At 44.7% G+C, this 23,117-nt stretch overlaps 1 protein-coding gene across 1 annotated transcript in view; it reads right to left on the bottom strand.

The window, feature by feature from the left end:
* PLCE1 (phospholipase C epsilon 1) overlaps positions 1-23,117 on the bottom strand; it is a 401,333-nt gene that overhangs the window by 138,903 nt on the left and 239,313 nt on the right. The window contains exons 7-9 of the mRNA XM_029610717.1: positions 13,702-13,743; positions 11,818-12,499; positions 1,897-2,079 (exon numbers count right to left, since the gene is read on the bottom strand). Coding sequence (XP_029466577.1) covers positions 1,897-2,079; positions 11,818-12,499; positions 13,702-13,743 — 907 coding nt within the window. The remainder of the gene's footprint in view (positions 1-1,896; positions 2,080-11,817; positions 12,500-13,701; positions 13,744-23,117) is intronic.

Consider the following 23,117-nt stretch of genomic DNA (forward strand, 5'->3'; position numbering starts at 1 on the left):
AGAAAATGTTCCTATTCACAGGTATCACTGGAGGTCTCCACCACCAGGGCTCACTGGAACCTGCCCACCACCACTGTTCAATAACTCCAACACTAGGGGACCAGAAACTCAAAGACAGATGTCTTTGGGTTGAGGTCTTTTCCTCTTGCCCCTCTCTCTCAGCTGACAGCCATTAACAGCTTTGCTTCCTCTGGAGTTCACCTAATGCATATGGTCAGCACATACTCAGCAGCCAGGGGCTCCTGCACTCCTCCAGGGCACTCCCAATTCAGCCAGTGTGTACAGCCAAAACAGGTTCTCCAAGCAAGGGAGTCCATGTTATTACCCGTAGGCCACTGGACTGCTAGTATGCTTTCTTTATGTGAAATAAGCCATTCTGCCCACAATACAGATAGCAAGTGTTTCCTGCTATCTTCCTGTACAAAATGCCACTTCTGACTGCATATTTGCAACCCTTCCCATCCTCTACAGCAACAGCGAACCATCCAACATCATTAGAGGGCATTTTGCAAAAGGATCTAGGAAGGGAAACTTATTTAAGAACATAAGAAATTGACATGCTGGGTCAGACCAAGGATTGCTTTGTTTAAAAACTGTTGCCGGCACAGCCACTAAAATATAGCTTCACTGTTTCACGATACTGCTGTATTTAGCTGTGTTAGCAGGTTGGAACTCTGGGGGCAGGGCGAGGTCAGGGGAGACAAATATGCACATACATTACATTTTCAAAATGTATGCACACAAGTATACATATATAGATCCTCGGAACCCCATCCAACCTGCAAAAAAGAGGAATCTCTGACATCTCTCACCTACCCCAGGGACCTCCCACCCGATCTCTAAATTAACTATCCACTCTTTCTCTAGGCATTCCCTCCAGAATCAATACTTAATGATTCAGGAGTGTCACCCTGTTCACTGGCAACAGGAAAACAAGTTCCCCCTGCCAATTCAGCAGCATTTTGTGAGACGGGCTTGGGTTGGGGAAGTAAACAATGGATATACATTGGATTTTCAATATTATACAGGCATGGTTTCTCCCACATAAACCCAGCTACAGATATAGCAGGAGCAAGATATGCAGGTGTGCTTGCACTGACTAAGCTTTGATGAATTTTCTCAGATTCAATATCCGGGTATTTTCCCTTTGAAAATTTGCTAAAGCTTATGCGTGTACAAAATGCCCACATCATCTTGCTGTCAGTGAAAATTGCTTCCAGTATAATATTTTGCACATTATATGTAAAATATGCTGATGTAATAAAAGGTATATAGGTATCACACAATCCACTTTGCTTTCTTTGACTCTTAACTAACTGAAGGCATGGACTGTTTAGCAACATCCAAGGTTAAATGATGCCAATGCTGAAAGAAGGCATTTGATTTATATGGTGTATAGTATTCAGTGATTGATTTAGGTTATTTCTTCCTAGGAAGGTCAGAGGTGATTTTGGCGGAGCCTAATGGCAATGTCTTGGCCGCCCAGGCCTTGTGTCACAGCTTCCAGTGTGGCAGTGAAGGCGGCAGAGTCAGCAAGTAGGCTGATATCAACAAGAACCTCCCTGCTTCTCTCCCTTCCAACCCTACAAACTGCTGGGAGCTGCCAAACGCTACTTCTCTCAATGGAACTGGGCAAATGGCAGGGTGATGCAGCCTAGATCCCCTGCAGCAAATCTCATCTGCGACCCATGAAAATATGCTGCCCTAAGCACAGATCCAGTAGCTCTGATCTTGTGTGGAAATCCAGGCCTGACAGTACTTTGAAAAAGGAAATGTTTTTGTTAATTCCCCTTGCATGATTATTGTAGGTACTATGTTTTAAGCAAGCAGTATATGACATGAAAGTGCACAATCACAGCAATGTAGTTTGAGAAAACAAACAGCAAAGTATTCTACCCTCATGAGTACTTTTTTCTTTTTCTTGGCCGTGCTTATTCCCAAAGTGTTGTTTCTCTGCGCGCTGGCTTTTTCAGTGCACTTGGTCAAGGTCCCTGTGCCTGTGTTTCTTGTATTCCAGCGTCTGCCGCCAAACAGCTCCACAGCCTGAGCCAACGTTGGACCTTCAAACCTGCCATCTTCCTGCAGTACAAAGAAAAACATTCCCATGAGTACAAAAACAATGGCAAAGGTCTTCCTGAAGGACTTAATAAACTTTATGGTTAATCGGCACAGTGTTATAGAGGCATTTACAAATAAATAGAAAGATACAGCATGTAACAGAAGCCAAGAGTAGGTTTACCGGGTGACTCCACATCATCAGGGGCAGGCTGAGCCAGTTCTAGTTTTACTAGGGGGAGTGGGATGGATATTAAAACCAGGACTGGCTTAGTTTGTCCCTGCTGATCTATTTCTGGCAACCCTAGTTCAGGGTCCTCATCCAGTCCTCAGGCCACCCGTAGCCAGTCAGGTTTTCAGAATATCCACAATGAATAAGCATGAAATAGATCTGCATGCACTGAAAGCAGTGCATGCAGATCTCTCTCATACATATTCATTATGGATATCCTGAAAACCTAAACAAAACAACAAAGAGCACTAAATGGGTCCTTGAAATCAAATAAGGCACCACCAATTACTTCAGGCGCGCAAAAGAAATTTCAGTTGTGTAAGATGAAAATTAGGACGGTTCAACCTGGTGAGTTTGAACACGTTGACAGGCTTGCAGATGCGGCTCTTACTTCGTCAATAATTTTCATCTTACACAATTGAAATTTCTTTTGCGCGCCTGAAGTAATTTGGTGGTGCCTTTTGTGTTTCTTATCCTGAAAACCTGACAGGTACATGTGTCCTGAGGACTTGATTGAGAACCACTGCTCTAGCCAAGTGTAAACACCTTCATGCAATTTATTACTTCTTTACCTCATTATTAGATGTTTTCAGGTTTGTTTTTCTTTTTTATAGATCTCATTAGATGTACAGATGTTGCCAATTAAGGGGAGGGAGGGAGGGGGCCAGCAGCACAAATTGCTAATTTGTTGCAGTGCTTCCTTGTGGCTGCAGTGGTCTAATCAATGCAATTGTATGTGACTGGAAGTCATTACTCTCCATATGAACAAAAACTTCCAGTTTATGTGATTCATTTCAGAACAGTAATATATCACAGAAGGTATCTCTTGTTTCCTAATACAATTAAATCACAAACACATAAGGAAACACTACTTACTGCATTACAAATAATCCATTTATTAATACAACATTGTTTCCTTTTGTGTTTGTGATTAATTTCAGAACGTCACAGAATATTGTGCAACCCAGGTCAGTAATCGGACAGACTGTGTCACTGTCGAGCAGGTGCAGTACTTCTGTCGATCAGGAAGGATCAGTGGGTAGCCCCACGTCGCAGGCACAGGTAATGCAATCACGGTTTTACTCTTCGGCTACACTCCGAGACTGGCACATCTAATTCGTCTCACAAAAGAAAGACAGGACAGCACGTTCCAGATCCCCATTCCAAACTCCTGGAGCGTGTGCCTAATCGATATCTTTGAGATTAAGGGATAAGTTAACGTTTTTGGCCAAAGGTAAGGCCTCAAAAATAAATGCAAAAAGCCTGCAAGTTGTTTTGCGCAGTTTTCAAATACCGCATCATTTATCCATGGATTTCCTTTCCTGTGTCTTTAGGAAGGAGGAAAAAATCCACAGAACATACTGCGTTAAGTCAAAACCTTTGCAAAGAAGGGCTCTGGGACTTTTGTCCTGAAGTCCCTCATGTAAGGACAAGCACCTTCTGCACAAGTTTCTCCTTCCACAGTTTTTCTTTGGAACTTTCTCCCTTCCAAAAGTAGCAGGAAATTAAATAAAAAATGTTATTCCTGGGGGAATTCTGCACAAATTAAATATTCTGTGCATAATATTTTAAAATACGAATAAACTTCATATGTTCAGGTGACACAGTATCATCTTTTATCATTCAGTAATAATTACTTTATAATGCATTACTCACATTTTTTAAAACTTTTTTTATGCAGAAATTTTTCCCAGGCTCAATAACCCACCCCATCTCTTTCCTCATTATGGCATGAACCCTTTCCCTATATTTGATCTCTCCTCCCCTTCAGGTCAATCCCCCAAGTTCATTCACTACCTCTTCCTCTCCCCCATGGTTGACCCCTAACCCATCCCTTTTCTCCCACCAGCTTTCTCTCTCTCTCTGCCCCTCCAGGCTCAAACCTCTCCCCAGCTTTCTCTCTCTCTCTCTCTGCTACCCCTCCCCCCATCACCACCAGTTATCTCTCCTCACTCCATCAAGACTGTCTAGCTTTTTCTCTGTCTGTCACTCCCTCTTTAGCAAGAGTTCCGGCTCTCTCCTACCTGCCCCATATGCTTGCTGTCTCTCGTACTTGTTCAGACTCCACTGGATCCCCACTGCTCCCTCTTTTGTTCAGGCCACTCAGGTCAAGACCGACACTGCAGGCTTATTTCTTCCAGCCTGCACAGGCAAATGCTGACTCTAAAAACATACGACTTGCCATACTGGGTCAGACATAAGGTCCATCAAGCCCAGTAGCCTGTTTCCAACAGTGGCCAATCCAGGTCACAAATACCTGGCAGGATCCCAAGGGGTAGATTCCAAGTTGCTTATCCCAAGAATAAGCAGTGGATTTCTACATATCTACCTTAATATTGGTTAATGGACTTTTCCTCCATAAATTTGTCTAAACCTTTTTTAAACACAGCTACACTTAATAGCTTTCACCACATGATCTGGCAACAGATTCTAGAGCTTAATTATGAGTTGCATAAAAAAATATTTTATCTTATTAGTTTTGAATGTATTACCTAGTAACTTCACTGTGTGTCCCCTGGTCTTTGTACTTTTCGAAAGAGTAAACAACTGATTAACGTTTACTCATTCCATTCTACTCATTATTTTATAGACCTCTATCTTATCTCCACCTCAGCTGTCTCTTCTCCAAGCTGAAAGCAGAGTTGCTTACCTGTAACAGATGTTCTCCTAGGACAGCAGGATGCTAGTGATAATATATGGGTGATATCATCAGATGCAGCCCAGCATGGAAAACCTCTGTCAAAGTTTCCAGAACTTTGACTTTGTACACTAAGCATGCCTTACACCATGGATCCATGCCGGGTCCCTCTTCAGTCCTGTAACATAGAATTATAATAAAACAAAAAAATAGGAGAAACCCTACTCTGCAGAGTGGTGGGCAGGTTTCATGAGGACTAACATCCTGCTGTCCTAGGAGAACACTTGTTACAGGCAAGCAACTCTGCTTTCTCCTAGGTCAAGCAAGATGGTAGTCCTCACACATGGGTAAATCCCTAGCTACAGGCTGCTCCCCAACACAAAAGGGGACCAACAGACACCAACCAAGTGCCAAAGGGCACAACAACCTCAGTGCTGTTGGTAACAGAGGGGGAGACAGCCTGAATCCAGACAATGGGCACTAGGCAGGGAGAGTTGGGTTCTACACCTCAAACAGATTCCTGAAGATAGGCTGGCTGAACCTACTATTACATCAGCCCATTCCTATCCAGGCAGTAGTGGGAAGCTAATGTGTGCAGAGAACTCCTTGTAACAGCCTTGCAGATTTCCTCCATGGGAACTGCTTGCAAGTGGACCACCAACATTGCCAGGGCTCTGACAGAATGAGCCTTGACATGCCCCTCAAGATGCAGTCCTGCCTGGGCATAACAGAAGACGATGCAATCTGCTAGCCAATTGGATAGTGTCTGTTTGGCAATGGCAACTCCCAACCTATTCCTATCAAAAGAAATGAAAAGTTGGGTGAACTGTCTATGGGCTTCTGTCCGCTCCAGATAGAAGGCTAAGTCTCTCTTGCAGTCCAAACTGTGCAATCCTCATTCGTCTTGGTGCAACTGGTGCCTGGGAAAGAATGTTGGCAAGATAATTGACTGGTTAAGATGGAAATCCATCACCACCTTAGGCAGGAACTTAGGGCACATACATAAGACCACCCTGTCATGAAAAAACTTAATGTAAGGTGGATAAGTCAATAAGGCCTGAAGCGCACTGACCATGGGCGATGAAGTGACCGCCACCAAAAATATGACCTTTCAGGTCATGTACTTCAAGTCTCAGGAGTGCAGCGACTCAAAAGGAGCTTTCAACAGCTGAGCAAACACCACACTGAGATCCCAAGACACAGCGGGAGGCCTTAGGGAGGCTTTAACTGAAGCAGACTGCACATTAAACATAAAATTATAGGCTGAACAGAGATGGGTGTACCATGTACACCATGATGGTATGCGCCAATTACACTCAAGTGGACTCTAACTGACCGGTTTTCGAGCCAGCCTCTGATAGGTGTAGAAGGTAATCCAGCAGTTTTTGTGTGGGGCAGAAGAACGGCTCCAGGGCCTTCTGCTTACACCACATGAAAAAACCTCTTCCATTTCAGTCCATAGGACTTTCTAGTGGAAGGCTTTCTGGAAGCCACCAGGACCTGAGATACATCCTCAGAGAGATCGAGTTGTTGCAGAATTAGCTTCTCAACATCCAGGCTGTGGGCAACAGAGTCTGGAGGTTGGGATGCTGCAACCTGCCTCAATCTTGAGGGATGAGCTCTGGGGAAGTCCTCAGACTGATCGGTTCCCAGATGGCCAATTCCCACAGGAGTGGAAACCACAACTGTCTTGGACATCGAGGGGCTATGAGGATCACATTCCCTCAGACCTCGCAAAGCTTCAAGAAAGTCTTCACCACCAAAGGAATTGGAGGATATGCGTACAGAAGACCCTTGCCTCAATGGTGGGCAAAGGTGTCCGAGGCTGGTCTGCCATCTGTTCTGTACTGGGAACAAACCGAGTCACCTTTCTGTTGCAAGGGGCCGCAAACAGATCCACGTCTGGACTCCCCCAGAGGCAGAAGATTTGGTTCGCTACCCCCTGGTCCAGAGACCACTCATGGGGGTCTGAAAGCACAACTCAGCCTGTCTGCTATTACATTCTCCATTCCTGCAAGATACATGGCCCTGAGCACCATCCCGTGGGGCAGGGCACATGACCAGATCTGGACTGCTATCTGACACAGGAGGTACAAACCCATGTCTCACTGCTTGCTGACATAACACATGGCTACTTTGTTATCTGTTTGGATATGGACAACTTTGTTGGACAGCCGATCTCTGAAAGCCCACAGCATGTACATGATAGCCCGGAGCTTCAGGTAGTTGATTTGACAACATGCTTCCTGGGAGGACTAGAGGCCCTGGGCATGAAGCCCCTCCCTTGTGAGCTCCCCACCCCAAGGTGGACGCATCCATGGTGAATTCAATTTGGGTAGGGGGACCTTGGAAGGATATTCCCTGTTCTAAATTGGAGAGTACCCATCACCAGGACAAAAAGTCCTGGAGAGACGGGGTGACTCGGATGCAATCCTGGAGGCTCTGCATGACCTGGTGCCACTGCGATCTCAGGGGCATTGAGCTCTGTACATGTGCAGACGTGCCAAGGGAGTAACACGGACGGTTGCGGCCATGTAGCCCAGCTGCCTCAACATGTGCCGAACTGAGACCTGCTGGTTATATTGGAATCCCAACACTATGGACATCAAGGTGACTGCCCTGGATTCCGGCAGGAAGACTTTTGCCTGAATTGTGTCTAGCAGGACTCCTATAAAGTTCAATTGAGGTGACCATTTCTCTTTTTAGAAACTTGTTCAAGGCCCTCAGGTCTAGGATGGGACGGAGTCCCCCTGTTCTTTTTAGAATCAGGAAGAACTGGAAATAGAATCCCTGCCCTCTTTGCCTTGGTGGAACAGGTTTGACCGCTCTGGCCCTGAAGAGGGCGGAAAGCTCCCATATCAGTACCTCCTGTTGTACTACTGGCCCCCCAAAACTGGCACAGAGGACAATTTGATGGGACACTCAATAGATTTAATTGGTACCCTTGTCGGACAATAGACAGAACCCACAGGTCCGAGGTTATACTGGGCCATTGATTGGCGAAGAACCGTAGCCTGCCCCCGACCGGGAGAGCCATTGTCTCTGATACAGGTGGCTAGCTTATGCTCCCTAAGATCCAGTCAAAACCCCATCCCGGGATTTGACTAGGGTGTCAGCTAGGGCTTGGGGGCTCTCTGCTACCTGGGATGGACATCGGAACTCCCCTTCTGTGAATGGGAGCAAGGGATTGGAGGATAGTACTTCCTCTGGCAGTAGAAAGACTTCCTCAGACTCTGCCTCGCCGACCTCCTTGCTGAGGAGAGCGGATCTGAAGCACTAGTGGAAAGTTGTGGGAGGCTCTTATGGTGGTCCTGCAACTGGACTACCATGTCCCTCATCTTATCTCCAAAGAGATTCTCCCCTGTGCACAAGTCAGTGAGTCTTTGCTGCACCTCTGGTCAGAGATCCAAGGCCCGCAGCCATGCCTTTCTGTGGATGCTGATTCCCATTGCAGAGACTCTCAATGCTATTTCGAAAACATCGTAGGTTGTATGAACCTCATGTTTTCCACGCTCCAGGCCCTGATGCACCAACAACATGAAGGTATCTTGCAGCTGTTGAGGCAGCTACTTGGCCACCTCCTGCACTTATTTCCAGAGGTTCCATGAGAACTGGCTCATGTAGAGCTGGTAGGAGGCAAAGTGGGCAATGAGCATGGCTCCCTGAAACACTTTTCTCCCAAGAGCATCCATTGCCCTATGATCCTTCCCCAGGGGTGCTGAGGTGTGGGTCTGAGAGCGCTTGGTCCTCTTGAGAGTGGATTTGACCACTACCAACTGGCGTGACAGTTGATGCTTCTCAAATCCGGAAGCCTTCTGGATGAGGTAAACCCCATCCGCCTTCCTATTCATGGGAGGAACTACGAGGGGGTGTTCCCAAATCCTCAGCAGCAACTCCTTAAGGATATTGTGTACCGGGACTGCCATAATCTCCTTAGGAGCCTCCATGAGCTGGAAGATTTCCAGCATTTTGTGCCCGGCATCCTCCTCTGTCAACAACTGAAAAGGGATGGCCTCAGTCATTGTTCACACAAAAGCTGTGAAAATTAAGTCCTCGGGTAGAGACTTCCTCTGTTCCTCTGCAGGAGAAGGCTCTGAGGGGAGGCCCTCCAAGTCCTCAGAGGAAGAATCCACAGTGTCAGCCCCCCCAGGGGTCATATGGGGCCTCATCCTCAATGTAATCCACAGGGGATGAAGCCCTAGCTGTTCAGCCTTCATCCAGAGGCATGGGCACTAGTGGCACTGGTGCCGGCCCTGGCAGCACTGAATGGGGGCTGCAGGCCTCAGTGTCCCTGCCGGCCTCAATGGATCTTCCTCCTCTTCAGAACCAACAACGAGCACCGTATTGGTGCCATGCCGGGCATTGATGGCTTCCTGGGAACTGATGCCAGCTGGGTCAGTAACTCACAGTTGAGCACCGTGAGACATTCCAGCAGTGGCTCCAGAACAGACAGCTCAGGCATCGGCACTGTTGGTGCCACGAGCATGATGTCCTGCACTGCTCGTTCTACTGCCAGCTGGACTCTCCACTCAGCACTTCCTCAAAAGTTGCCAATGCCAACATCAACTGGGAGGCAGGAGGGGTGGCTAGATCTTCCATGGATCCCTACAATGGATTTATGACTAGCACCAGGACTGGTGGAGACCTTCATGGATCCCCAGCATCGATGGAGGATTGGCATTTCTCGTGGTGGAGTTGCTTTGGGGCATCACGGAATGAGCTGGTGCCTCCCTGAGCCCAGCACCGTGCATCGAAGGTGACTGGGACCGATGCTTCTGTGGCTTCCCTTGGTGCTCGGCCCATACTTTCCCCAATGCCGAGGTCGAGGATGTCGAACCAGATGTCCTCGACCTGGAAGAGACAGACAAGGGCCAGTCCCCAGCACCCCTATCCATCGACTGCATCAACGGAGCTGAGAGCCCCACCGATGTTGATAGTGGGGTGTCCATCGGTGCAATAACAAGGTCCATCAGTGCAGATGCCTCCAATGCTGATGTCGATGGCTCAGACTTCCTGGGCCCTAAGAGTTTTTCCATCTTGTCGAGTTGAGTGCAATGTCTCTTCGGGGTTTCTCTGGGTACACAAGTGGCAACCCCAGATGTCAGGCAATGCCCTGAGGCAGAGGACACATTCCTTGTGAGGGTCCATGATGGACATGGTCCTTGGACACTGGAGGTACCGATGAAAACCAGATGAGGCCATGATGAACAAAAAGAAGGGGAAAAATAATGGAGCAGTGGAGGCATGTGGTCGAATGCTGGCGGGCACCGAGGCATTGCTGCCACAGGGGGAACAGTGTGAAAGCAAACTTACTGAAGACACTGAAAAACCTAAGGAGCCGGGGGGGGGGGGGGGCACCGAGAGGGACTCAACGTCAATGGAACATGAGAAAAAACCCGAAAGTTTTCCAGGCAATTTCCAAAGGAAAAGCCACGAGCTCACACAAGAAAAGCTCCACGTGGAAACTTTGACAGAACTTTCCATGCTAGAGTCCATCTGATGATGTCACCCATGTGTGAGGATTACCATCCCTCTTGTCCTAGGGGAAGAGACCTAATCTCTTTAGCTTTTCTGCATAGGGGAATTGTTCCATCCCCTTTATAATTTTGGTCGCCTTTCTCTGTACCTTTCCTAATTCTATTATATCATTCTTCAGATGTGGTGAGCAGAACTGCACACAGTACTGAAGATGAGGTTGCACCATGGAGCAATACAGAGGCATTATGATATTCTTTGTTTTATTCTTCATTATTTCCTAATAATCCCTAGCATTCTATTTGCTTTCTTAGCTGCTTCTGGTGCTCACTGAGCAGAACATTTCAATGTATTTTCAAAGAAGACAAATAGATCCTTTTCCTGAATGGTGACTCCTAATGTAGAACCTTGCATTACATAGCTATAATTTGGATTTCTCTTCCCTAAGTGCATCACTTTGCATTTGTCCATATTCAATTTCATTTGCCATTTGCAACGTCATCTTGCAATTTCTTACAATTTTGAATTTTGTGTCATCTGCAAATCTGATCACCTCACTTGTTCTTCCCATTTCCAGATCGTTTATAAATATATTAAAAAGCAGTGGTCCCAGAACAGATCCTTGGGGCATTCCACTATTCAACTTTTTCCATTGGGAAAATTTATCATTTATCCCTACTCTCTGTTTTCTATCTTTTAACCACTTGCAATCCACAATAGGACACTGCCCCTATTCCATGATATTTTAATTTCTTGAGCAGACTCTCATGAGGGACTTTGTCAAATGCTTTCTGGAAATCCAGATACACTGTATCAACTGGCTCACTTTTATCCACATTTATTTATGCCCTCAAAAAAATGTAGCAAATTTATGAAGCAAGATATCCCTTTGCTAAATCCATGTTGCCTTTGTCCCATTAAACTATGACTATCTGTATGTTCAGCAATTTCGTTCTTTATCAGTCAACTAATTCTCTTCCAGCCCATCGCTGCTCCTGTCCCACTTCCAGCTGACACCGATGCTATTCCTTTCTTTCTTCCAGCTTGCACAGGCCTCTGCTATAAATTGCTGCTGCTTCCTGGTCACTGAGCCTAATTTTGTGGGGAAAATACAGACTTCTGTGCTGACACGAAATTCTGTGTGAATTCTGTGCAACTGTGCATCGCAGAATTCCCCCAGGATTAATAATGAATGTTACTTCAAAACTGACCTGCAGGTTCTCTGCACTGTTTTAACATAATTTTGCCTGAAACTTGAATCTGGCCCCAAGAGTTTCATAATGTAGCTATAAAACCCTTTTGCAGAAAATAAACAAATAAAAAGCTTATTTGTGTATGTCTTCACATATCTATGCAATAATAATATTTCTCTTACACACATGTCCATGATGTATGCTGCATCTATAGGGTCTTTTACCTGGTACAGGCTGACATATTGTTTCCTCAGCCACTGCAGTCTCTGGTCAGGGAATTTTCTCATTTTCCTCACAGCTTTAGTTAATTCCAACAATCCATCGTACAGTACTTTGGCTGTATACTTTGGAGCCACAAAGTGCAACAACTTGTTATCAGTAGTATGGAGACCATATTGCAGTGTTACGCCATTTTCTTCAAGGGTCATATTACAGAGTTTATTCTGAACACACACAGTGTGCATATCAATGCCTAGATGCCCCATGTAAACAGCTTTTACAGAAAATAAATCCAAGAGGCCTTCCACAAGTCCATTTCCTCCAGTATTAGCAAGAAGCTGAAATTTGTTGTGGCTGAGCTCAGCACTACTGCCTGGCCCACCCAATTTCACTTTTGCATTGGCCAGGCAAGTGGTAGTAGGCTTGGTCCAGGTCAAAGTGCAGTTATCGGGCTGAAGTTGAAGGAAGCAGCGTGCTGAGAGGTGAGCCTCCTGGTCATAGTGGATCATGGTTGCCCCTTGTTGAAGGAACTGATGGATGTCAGTTCGGATTGATAGCACATACCAAGGAATTAGTTCTGTTCCGTGGCTATATGCCTTCTGCTCATCTTCGGGTCCATGTAGATCCCACTCCTTTGACTGTTCACCTGCATCATTTTCGGAGTCTGACAGATCTCCCATTATAAACCTAAGTGTAAAGGGAGGTGCACCATGAACTTATATTATCAGATTCAAATACATACACACACAGATTGACATATGTACAGTATATGTATTACCATGGAATATGCTTTTTTTTTTGCCTACACTTTGCAGATTAAAGAATTACTCCACATACATGAAATGCATCCTGATACAACCAAGACAATATAGTAATGCACTGGCTTTTACAAGGAAATGACTAGTCATGGTCTCCCTGTTCACCTTCTTTTCCGTCATGCCTCACACCATGAACTGGGAGTCACAGCAAAAAGCATCTACCTTGATATCATTTTACTCTTCCTGTTTATCATATGGATTATCTTGCACTATTGTTATAAGGGTCATTGGGGAGAATCTGTTATCTGTGACTCTTGCTAAGAGTAACACAGACAACCCAAGAGGCTCTTCTCAATTACAGGACCGGTAATCTTCTCCTTAGCAACTTGGAAACCATGGAATATGACAGCTGGTAAGACCCATCTAGTTTGCTCAATTTAGGGCTCTTCCTAAATTGAGCAAACAAAAAATTCTATTTCCAATAAGCCTGCCAGTTTCTTTAGAGCATCAGTTTGCATCAACAGTCAATCTTAACTTCATATACCACCTCATAACCACATGGGTGCTATGCTGCTATATTAAGTTTTTGAGAAACCCTGGAATAATGTAAAGGAGTCTTTTTTTTTTTTTTAATTAGTCTGCTTTTTGTAGTGGAAATTTTGTTTATAACCAGGTACCAAGGAAATGATGCATGCAGCAGGATACACTCTGGGGCAAGATAGGACAGTTTTCTGCTGTGCAAAGATATATTTGGTAGCAAAAGCTGTGGGCTAATTAACAATACCCAATTTTAAATACTGACAATAGGGAAAACAAGCAATTACTTTACAAAAAATGCACAGCATTTCAAAATGAGCTCTTTTTGAACTAAACAGAACTTGAACATAGTTTATAAAACTCTGTGGAACAAGTACCAGCATGGCACTTGAGAGTAAAGATTGTATCTTTAAGTCCAAAATCAATAGTTCTCCTGCTAGATCACTTTTCTTTAGTGTAACACACCAAAATTACCATGTAAAAGGTGTTAAATCAAGCAGCCAGCAGTTTATCACAAAAACAAAGTTTTAACCTGAAATAACATTTAAGAGCAGAAGCATAGCTAAAGTCAAGAAATGAAGAAAACCAACTTACAGAACTCGGTTTGTCTCAAAGGCATTCTTAACGTGAGTTGTACTGAAGAGCATCGGGATGAAAAAGAAGGACAAGAGATGTTAGCATGGAATGCCTAGGCCAAGGAAGATTAACAAGGAGGAGAGAAGGAAACCCAAAAGCAGATAAAAGGCCACATTCAATTTTTGGCATGTTCCTTAATAAAGGGAAAGTTACTGCACAGAGGTGCAGTAACTTTCCCTCTATACTGATCTTATGCTAAAATGCCTGTTTACATTAGAAATATCTTAAATGGCTTTCCTGCAGCATTCCCTTATATAGTGTGAGGGAGAGACTGCAGATGTGATGAAGTTTCAAAATACAGCAGTGGTAGTGGTACTGGTGGTGTAGGTAAGCAAGGGTGCTACATGCTTGGCAGGAAATAAAGAGGGTTACCAACGGGCTTTGCCTCTGGCATGCCCTATCTGAGCTCCCTAGATTCTGATGTGCTTCCTGGGCCCATGACGACTAGGAGATATTGTAAACACTAGTACCACAGAACACTTTTCTCATGCTGACCACCACCTGCAACATCTTCAAATTAATTACTCAAGGAAATAATGTTGAGCATCATGAAAGAATGAGAAATTACTATTTACCTGATAATTTCCTTTTTGTTTAGGGCAGTCAGATGAATCCAGAACAAGTGGGTCATGCACCTTTACCAGAAGATGGAGACAGAGCAAACTGACGTCACAGTATATAAACCCCTGCAGTGACATCAGCCTGCCAGTATTCTCTTCAAAAGCAACTGTGGTCAGACTAGCAAAGCTTTATTAAACAGATAACCATTTCAATACTCAGCCAACAGGCAACACTGAGCTCAGACAAAAAATTATTAACACTAGTCTAGGGACTGCACAAACACTTACCAGTAATCCCTATAACACATAGCTATGGAGAAGGCCCATAATACAACCCTTCGGCAGCCAAGGGTGGGAAGCTGGATTCATCTGACTGTCCTAAAAAAAAAAAAAAGGAAATTATCAGGTAAGTAGTAATTTCTCCTTTCTTAGGGTCCAGTCAGATGGATCCAGAACAAGTGGGATGTACCCAAGCTACTTCCAAATAGGTCAGGAGGCTGCCTGCGGTCCAGTCAAAACCACATGTGCAAAGGTTGCATCCTCCCAGGCTTGCACATCCAGACAATAATACCTGGAAAAGGTGTGTAATGAGGACCATGTTACAGCTTGACAAATGTCAACGGGAGACAATAACTTCACTTCCGCCCATGACACTGCTTGAGCTCTAGTGGAATGAGCCCTGAGCTGAGTAGGTAATGGCTTCCCAGCATCAGCATATGCAGCCGTGACTATCTCTTTAATCCAGTGAGCTATGGTAGCCCGCGAGGCCAGCTCTCCCTGCCTAGTACCGCCATGAAGGACAAACAGGTGATCTGTTTTCCATAAGGGCTTAGTAAACCTCCAGATACCAGACAATATGTCTCTTGACATCCAAGGGTCGCAACAGACGATACTCCTCTACATTTGATTCTTTGTCCCGAGAGGGCAAGGAGATGGACTGATTCAAGTGAAAGTCAGCGACCACCTTCGGTAGAAAAAAAAGGAACAGTATGCAGCTGTACCGCTCCTGGAGTCACCTGGAGGAATGGCTCCCGGCAAGAGAAGGCCTGCAGTTTGGTCACAAGAAATACCGTTTTCAAGGTCAGTAACCGCAAGTTCAGATTATGCATTGGTCTATACGTAGGGTCCGCTAAAAAATCCAATACCAAATTAAGAATCCATAAGGGTACCGGAAACTGCAAGGGAGGACGAAGATGTTTCACTCCTTTCAGGAAATGGACCACATCAGAATGAGCCAACAAGGATCCACCATTTATCTGACCTCTAAAATAGGCGAGAGCCACTACTTGTACCTTTAAGGAATTAAGTGCCAAACCTTTATTCAAACCATCCTGCAAAAATTCTAAAATGAGTGGGATCTTGACTGAACAAGGAAGAGTACCTCAATCCTCACACCAGGCCTCAAATACTCGCCAAACCCACACAAAGGTCAAGGAAGTGGAGAAATTTCTAGCTCATAGAAACATAGAAATGACGGCAGAAGAAGACCAATCGACCCATCCAGTCTGCCCAGCAAGCTTCACACTTCACACTTCCACACTTCCACACATAGCAAGGTGGAAATCATTGCCACAGAGAATCCACATTTCAGCAAGCAAGCAAGCCCTTTCAAGGGCCATACTGTAAAACAAAATCGATTTGGATCTTCATGAAGAATAGGACCCTACAGCAACAGATAACTGTGCGCTGGAAGTTGAAGGGAGATACTGCCAGGAGCCGCCGCAGATCCACATACTATGGTCTCCTGGGCTAATCCAAAGCAACCAAGAACACCATTCCTCTGTGGTGGTTGATCCTTTGGACTAATCTGCCCAACATGGGCCATGGAGGAAAGACGTACAGCGACTTGTCTCCTGGCTTCTCCTGCACCAAGGCATCAATTCCCAATGACTTCAGATCTCTCCTGGGACTGAAGAATCATGGAACCTTCGCATTGCGAGCAATTGCCATCATGTCTAGAAACGGGAGACCCAGTGATCCAAAATCAGCTGAAATATCTCATTTGATAGTGCCCATTCTCCTGGGTCCAGACATTCCCAGCTGAGGAAGTCTGCTCTTACATTGTCTTTTCCTGCTATATGCAAGGCTGAGATCAACTGGCGATGTAGTTTGGCCCATTCAATAAGTTGATCTATCACCTGCAACACTTGTTGGCTCTTGATTCCACCCTGTTGATTTATGTAAGCCACAGTCATTGCGTTGCCCAACATTATCTGAACCGCTCGACCCTGCAGCTTGTCGCCAAACTGCAAACATTTCAGCCAGACTGCCTTGGCTTCCAAATGATTGATGTTCCAGAGAGACTCCTCTGCATCCCAGTGCCCTTGCGCTATCAGCTCCTGACAATGAGCTCCCCAACCATGGAGGCTTGCATCCGTCGTTAGTACTAGCCAGTCCAGTGGTGCCAGGGAAATCCCCTTCCTTAGATAATCTGGTTGTAGCTACCACTGCAGTCAGGAGAAGACCTCCATCAGCAGATGGAGCTAAATTGAATAGTCCAGAGACTGCGAGTTCCATCAAAACTACAGGGAGAGCTGAAGAGGACACTTATGCACTCTCGCCCATGGTACCACTTCCAGGGTTGATGACATTAAACCAAGTACCTGCAGGTCGAACCATACTGTTGGGCGCAGAGTGTTCAGAATTAGTTGCAGCTGTGCCATCAACTTCTGAATAAGAGCTTCTGGCAGGAAAACCTTGCCCTGCTTTGTGTTGAACCGAACCCCAAGGTGTTCCAACAACTGAGCCAGCTAAAGACTGCTCTTGACCAGGTTCACAACCCAGCCGAGCTCCTGCAACAGTGAGATCACGTTGTGGGTCACCAGTTGGCTCTCCTCCAGCAACTTGGCTTGAATCAGCCAGTCCAAATACGGGTGTACTAGGATCGCACCCTCTCTCAATTCTGACACAACTACCACCATTACCTTGGAAAAGGTCCTGGGAGTTCTTGCCAGACCAAAAGGCGGTGCCTGAAACTGATAATGGCATCCCAGAACCTTGAACTGCAGAAAGCATTGATGCTCTAGTTGAATGGGAATGGGAATATACGCTTCCGATAGGTCCAAAGAGTTCAGAAATTCTCCCAGCTATACGGCCATTATCACCGAGCGCAAGGTTTCCATGCAAAAATGTGTCACCTGCAGATGATGGCTGACATCCTTGAAATCCAGGATGGGATGAAAGGATCCCTCTTTATTGAGCACAATGAAATAAATTCAATATCGTTCTGTATTTTCTTGAGACCTGGGCACCGGAATCACAGCCCTCAGACTGAGGAGCCTTGCCAATGTATCCTCCACTGCTTGCTTCTTCTGCGGGGAGTGGAGGAAGAGACCATGAACACGTCCCAAGGAATACTGTGAAACTCCAGCGCATATCCTTCTCATATCACCTCCAGGACCCATTGATCTGATGTGATCTTGACCCACCTATGATAGGGGGACACCTCTCTCTCTCTTCTATCTTCTGCTCCCGGGGGTGGGTCAGCAAACCTTCATTGGGAGGCTCAGAAGGATCCACTTCCCGAGCTCGCACTCCTTCTGGGCTGACTGGGAGAAAAGGACTGAGACCTACCAAAAGGCCGAGTCTTCTGAAATGTTGCTCCTTTATAGGATCAAAAACGCTTGGATCCCATAGCACAACCTCTCATGCTAAAGGAGTGTGGTGACTGCTTCTTATCCTCCGGTAATTGAGGAACTGGTGCTTCACCCCACTTACTAGTCAGTTTCTCCAACTCGCTCCCAAACAAGAGTGATCCTTTAAAGGGCAATTTCTTGAGGTTAGCCTTGGAGGTCACATCAGCCAACCAAATTCTCAGCCATAACTGACTCCTGGCTGCTATTACCAAAGCCACCCCTCTGACTGAGATGCGGACCAAATCGCAGCCTGCGTCTGCCAAGAAGGCGGCTGCTGGTTTCATAACTGCCCTGGAATTCACCCCAGAGTCATCAACCTCTTGAGAGAGAAGTAAATAAGAGCGAGCCACCAGGGAACAACAAGAAGCTATTTGCAAAGTCATTGCCACCGCTTCAAACGCCTGCTTAAGGATAGTTTCAATCCTCCTACTGTTTACATCATTCAAGGCTGCTCCTCCCTCCATGGGGATAGTCATCTGCTTGGAAACTGCACATACAAGTGCATCCACCTTCAGAAGACATAAATGCTCTCTAGGCCCTCCAAAACCTGACCTCCTTTGAAATTAACCTCTGGGGCGCTCCACTCAATATCAATCAATTCCTGAAAGGCCTCCATCACAGGGGGGAAAAAACCAAGAGGATTTACACAGAGAAACCAAAATGGGATTCATCTTTGGCTCAGACATGGAATCTGCTTCATGTACAGCCAGCATTTTTAAGGACTGAGAAATCAGGGCCGGCAGTTCATCCCTATGGAAGAACCACAGAATAGTCCTATACAGTTCTAATCCTGGAGGGATTTCACCATCCTCAAGAAAGTTAGGAACTGCATCATCATCCATGCCATCCAGATCTCTGTCGGATAGTCCCGCTATCACTCTAGGAGTACCCCAGCACTTACCAGTTGGTCCAGGCAAGGTTTGCACATGCAAGTCTGCCCTGGGAACATTAGACGGGGCTAAGGACTGTGCCTGAAGAAAAATTCTACCCATGAAAACATAGAAGTATCCAGACCAGGAAGTACTTGAGGCGTACTTACTGAGCTGCCTTCTCCTGATGAAGAAGCAGTTAAGGGAGTTCCAAAATCAGGCACCCCACCTGAAAAGTCTTTTCCCAGACCTACATTCAGCTGGGAAGAACCAGGCTTAGTGAAATCAGAGGAAGATAATTCTCCCTGAGCCGCCAAACAGCGCTGGCACAAGTCAGCGGGCACTCCTGGTTGAAATGCCTTATTATGACAGACAATGCAAAGAGAAAGGTGCTTAGGTTTCTTAGATGTAGGCGCCATTAGGCCAGCAGCGTGCTGAATGGTGCCTGGAAGCGTGCGTCTAGCTTTTAAAAAATTTTTTTAGGCGTCCAAAAATTAGGCGTCCAAGACTTAGACGTTCCTAAGATAGGCACTGTAAAAAATTATCCGCACAGCGACGCTCAACTTATGCGCACAGATAAGCGGACAACCCTTTAAGGCACTGCTTAACTTGGACGCACAGACTACTAGGCAGGCCTAAGCATCCAAAAACTGGATGCACAACTTAGACACATAGCTAGATGCAAATATCAAACCAACAATCCTGTAGAGGGCAGCCTAAAGAAAGTGCACGAAACGCTGTTGAGGCCTACCATGTGGCATGCAGTAAAAAAGCCTCAGAGTGGGGCCTAGCTTACAGAGGCTGTGCAACCTGCCAGGCTGCCCATGTCCCTCAACTCCCACGATAGTGGGATGAACGTCAGAAGGGCTTGCCGAGCATGGAGACTGGGGGACGGAGCAAGCCCTACAGCAAAAAACTCTGCTTCTCTTTCACTGTCTGTTTCTCTTTTTCTTTTTTAAACTTACATAGAAATATAGAAGTGACAGCAGAAAAGGACCTAATGGCCTTTCCAGTCTGCCCAGCAAGCTCCCATAGTTATCAGTTTCCCATACTTATCAGTTACTCAGACCACCAATGTCAGGGCTCTTGTTGGTTACTGTTTGAGTCCAATTTCCTTTCACCTCCAGCCATTGAAGCAGAGAGCAATGTTGGAGTTGCATCAGAAGAGTAACCGCCACATCAAGCAAGTTACCCCCATGCTCTTGTTGGTTATTGTTTGAGTTCAATTTCCTTTCCCCCTGCAGTTGAAGCAGACAGCAATATTGGAGTTGCATCAGAAGTGTAGTATTAGGCTTTTGGGTTAAGGGTAGTAACTGCCGCATAAAGCAAGTTACCCCCATGCTTATTTGTTTTCCCAAACTGTACAGTTCAATGTCCTTGTTGGTTGTTGTCTGAATCCAGTTCCTCTTTTCCCCCTGCCGTTGAAGCAGCAAGCAATGATAGAGTTGCGTCAACAGTATGAAGGCTTATTTGATAAGGGCAGTATCTGCCACACCAGCAAGTTACCCCCATGCCTCTTACTTCATTCCACTCTTCCTTGCCTTTAGGGATCCACAGTGTTTATCCCATACCCTTTTGAAATTTTTCACCATTTTTGTTTTCACCACCTCCTCCAGAAGGGCATTCCAGGTGTCCTCCACCTGAGCTCAGCCTTACCTGTCTGAGTACAGAGACAGTTTCTGGCTGCAGGGGGAAAGGACATTTTCCATCACCGCCACGCTTGGCTTCCTGCACCTGCTGCCTTTCAGTTTCTTAACAGCTAAGTCCATGCCAGCTGAAAAACAAGCTACTGGACTAAGGCTCTCAACTGAGAGACCACGGAAATCACCCCAGGAATTCTCAACTGGGAGAGGGACCTTTTGGTATCACCGCAGGAGAGCGGAGCAAATTTATTTTCCTTATTTCTCCTTTTTTTTAAATCAAAGCAATCTCCAGTCAGGAGATGAACGTCCACCATCTGCTGGAGACGGAGAATACTGGCAGGCAAATGTCACTGCAGGGGTATATATATTGTGACATCAGTTTACTCCATCTCCATCTGCTGGTAGAAGTGCATAACCCACTTGTTCTGGATTCATCTGTCAGGATGCTAAGAAAAAGGTATTTATATTACTTTGTATAACTAATGTTACAAAAAACTTTACGAGTATCTAGCACCATGCCTCCAATCAATTTCTGTACACGTTTGTGTACCTGATGCCAAACAAAAACCTTCCTGGAGCTCTCTGTTTTTGTGTACAAAGACGACGATGATCTATTTCAAGGAGTTACATAAGCTAGCTAGCCAGCTACTTTGAGAGCAGACACACATGGGTGAAAACAGATCTTGGAATACTGTCTCCAATAACGTTATGCAATAAAACGTGACACAGTGGGTAATCACCGCCAATAATAATCATGATTGAGTTACAGGCCTAAGCCAGTCATTAGCAGAACATGATTTCTTTTAAAAGCTTAAACTGCAATTATGAAACCTCCACGTTATCACTTAACACAGATGAACTGGAAAATTACAAGAATATAGGGTTTACCCTAAGTCCCAAGCATCTGAACAGAGAGAGACAGAGTGTGGATGCATGTGTTTAAAGTCTATTTTATAAAGGAAAGAAGGTTTATGAGGTGGTGTGTCTCCTAATAACTTTTGTGCTTAGTGTCTTATCCAAACCAAATTTTCAGGCTCTGTCAGGAGGTCCTAGGAGTTCCAGGCATGGAAATTATTTTTGGATTTTACATATACATGCAGATGTCCTGGAAAGCAGACTCCATTAGTTTTGTATGGAGCTTCTTGTTTGTATTGAGAAGTTGAAATGCTTTATTTACCATTGTAGTCAATCTCCATGTCTAGCAGCATGCAGTACATTCTGCGCAATACAGCTCTACTCAAACTAAAAAGCAAACAGCACTTTCTTTCAAATTAACCTGTATTTGAAAGCAAGTATGTAATTAAATTATTCTGGGTAAACCAGTAATTCTCTTCCTTACTAATAAACATAGAGGCCTCTATATTTAAAAATGCATTAAAATTAACTAATCCTGTTTAGCATATATGTTAATGTGCTATATACAATACAAATGTCCCCAATCTGCAAATTAATAAGCACTACTTAGTTAATATGCCAGCATGATACATATTAAGATACTGGCATGTACTAAATAGGCAATACAAGAATGAAGGTACTAACATACAATTCTCCAATTAGTAGTAAACCAAAACAAGAAATCAAAGGGAATTTAATCTATTCAAATAATAAAAAATATTTTTATTACATATCTTAACACTATATTTTACATTTTATCACAAACATTTTTTTTTAATATATAAAACAGATTCTTACAATATCAAACAGATATACACCATCCCTCAAAACCACCAATTGTGGAAAATACCACACATTCAATTAAAATGTATCCAACATACCACATTCCACACACAATCTTTCACCATTCATTCACCATTCTTCACCACGTTCTTTCCAAAAACAAAAACTCTTGATCGGTAATGTCTCTCGCAAGAGATTATACCTGGCTTATTTGGATAAATGACCATTTCTTCCTTTTCAATGAAACCAAGTTAAAAATTGAGCCATAACTCAAATTTACTTCACTCCAAGTTGACCTAGCATTTCTTTTCAGAAGTGAAAAATAAACACATGGACCATTAGATTTAAATATAGTTTTCAATGTACTGATGAACAGTTTTACATATTAGTACTTCTTATCATTTCTGTAGTGCTACTAGATGTGTGCAACATTGTACAGATACACATAAGAGTCTCTTCTCTATTCTGTGGAACTTATAACCTATTATATAAAAATTCTAGTGCTGCACGGTTTTCATGGTGAAAATGAACTATAAGCTTCTAACGGGCACTGCTTTACCTCTAGTTCTGCCCGGAAGGGATTTTTCACTCATCTAGGTATGCAGTTTTATTCGCCTCCCCAGGCCTCTACCCCAAATGCCATTACTCAGATTATGCCCAGCTGACCTTCCTTTTGCCTTCATAGCTCTGCTTTCTTTCTTAAAGGAGGAAAATTGAAAATTTGTCTCCCCCCTTGAAAATCATAGGAGTCATCCTATGCCACCCTCTTTCCTTCTGCTTAGAATGACATCATTTATTAATAAACGTTTGATATGCCACTTTTTCCTAAAGATAGACACAGGGAAGAGTACAAAAAATGTAAAAAGAACAGTGAGCACATAAAAAGGCATATACAATACAACATACAGATATGGGGTAGATTATGAGCAAGGGACATTTGGTACAAATCATGAATAAAAACAGGTACAAGTAGGTTACATTGGGTAGCAT

Source organism: Rhinatrema bivittatum, chromosome 7 (genome assembly GCF_901001135.1).
Source record: "Rhinatrema bivittatum chromosome 7, aRhiBiv1.1, whole genome shotgun sequence".
NCBI lineage: Eukaryota > Metazoa > Chordata > Amphibia > Gymnophiona > Rhinatrematidae > Rhinatrema > Rhinatrema bivittatum.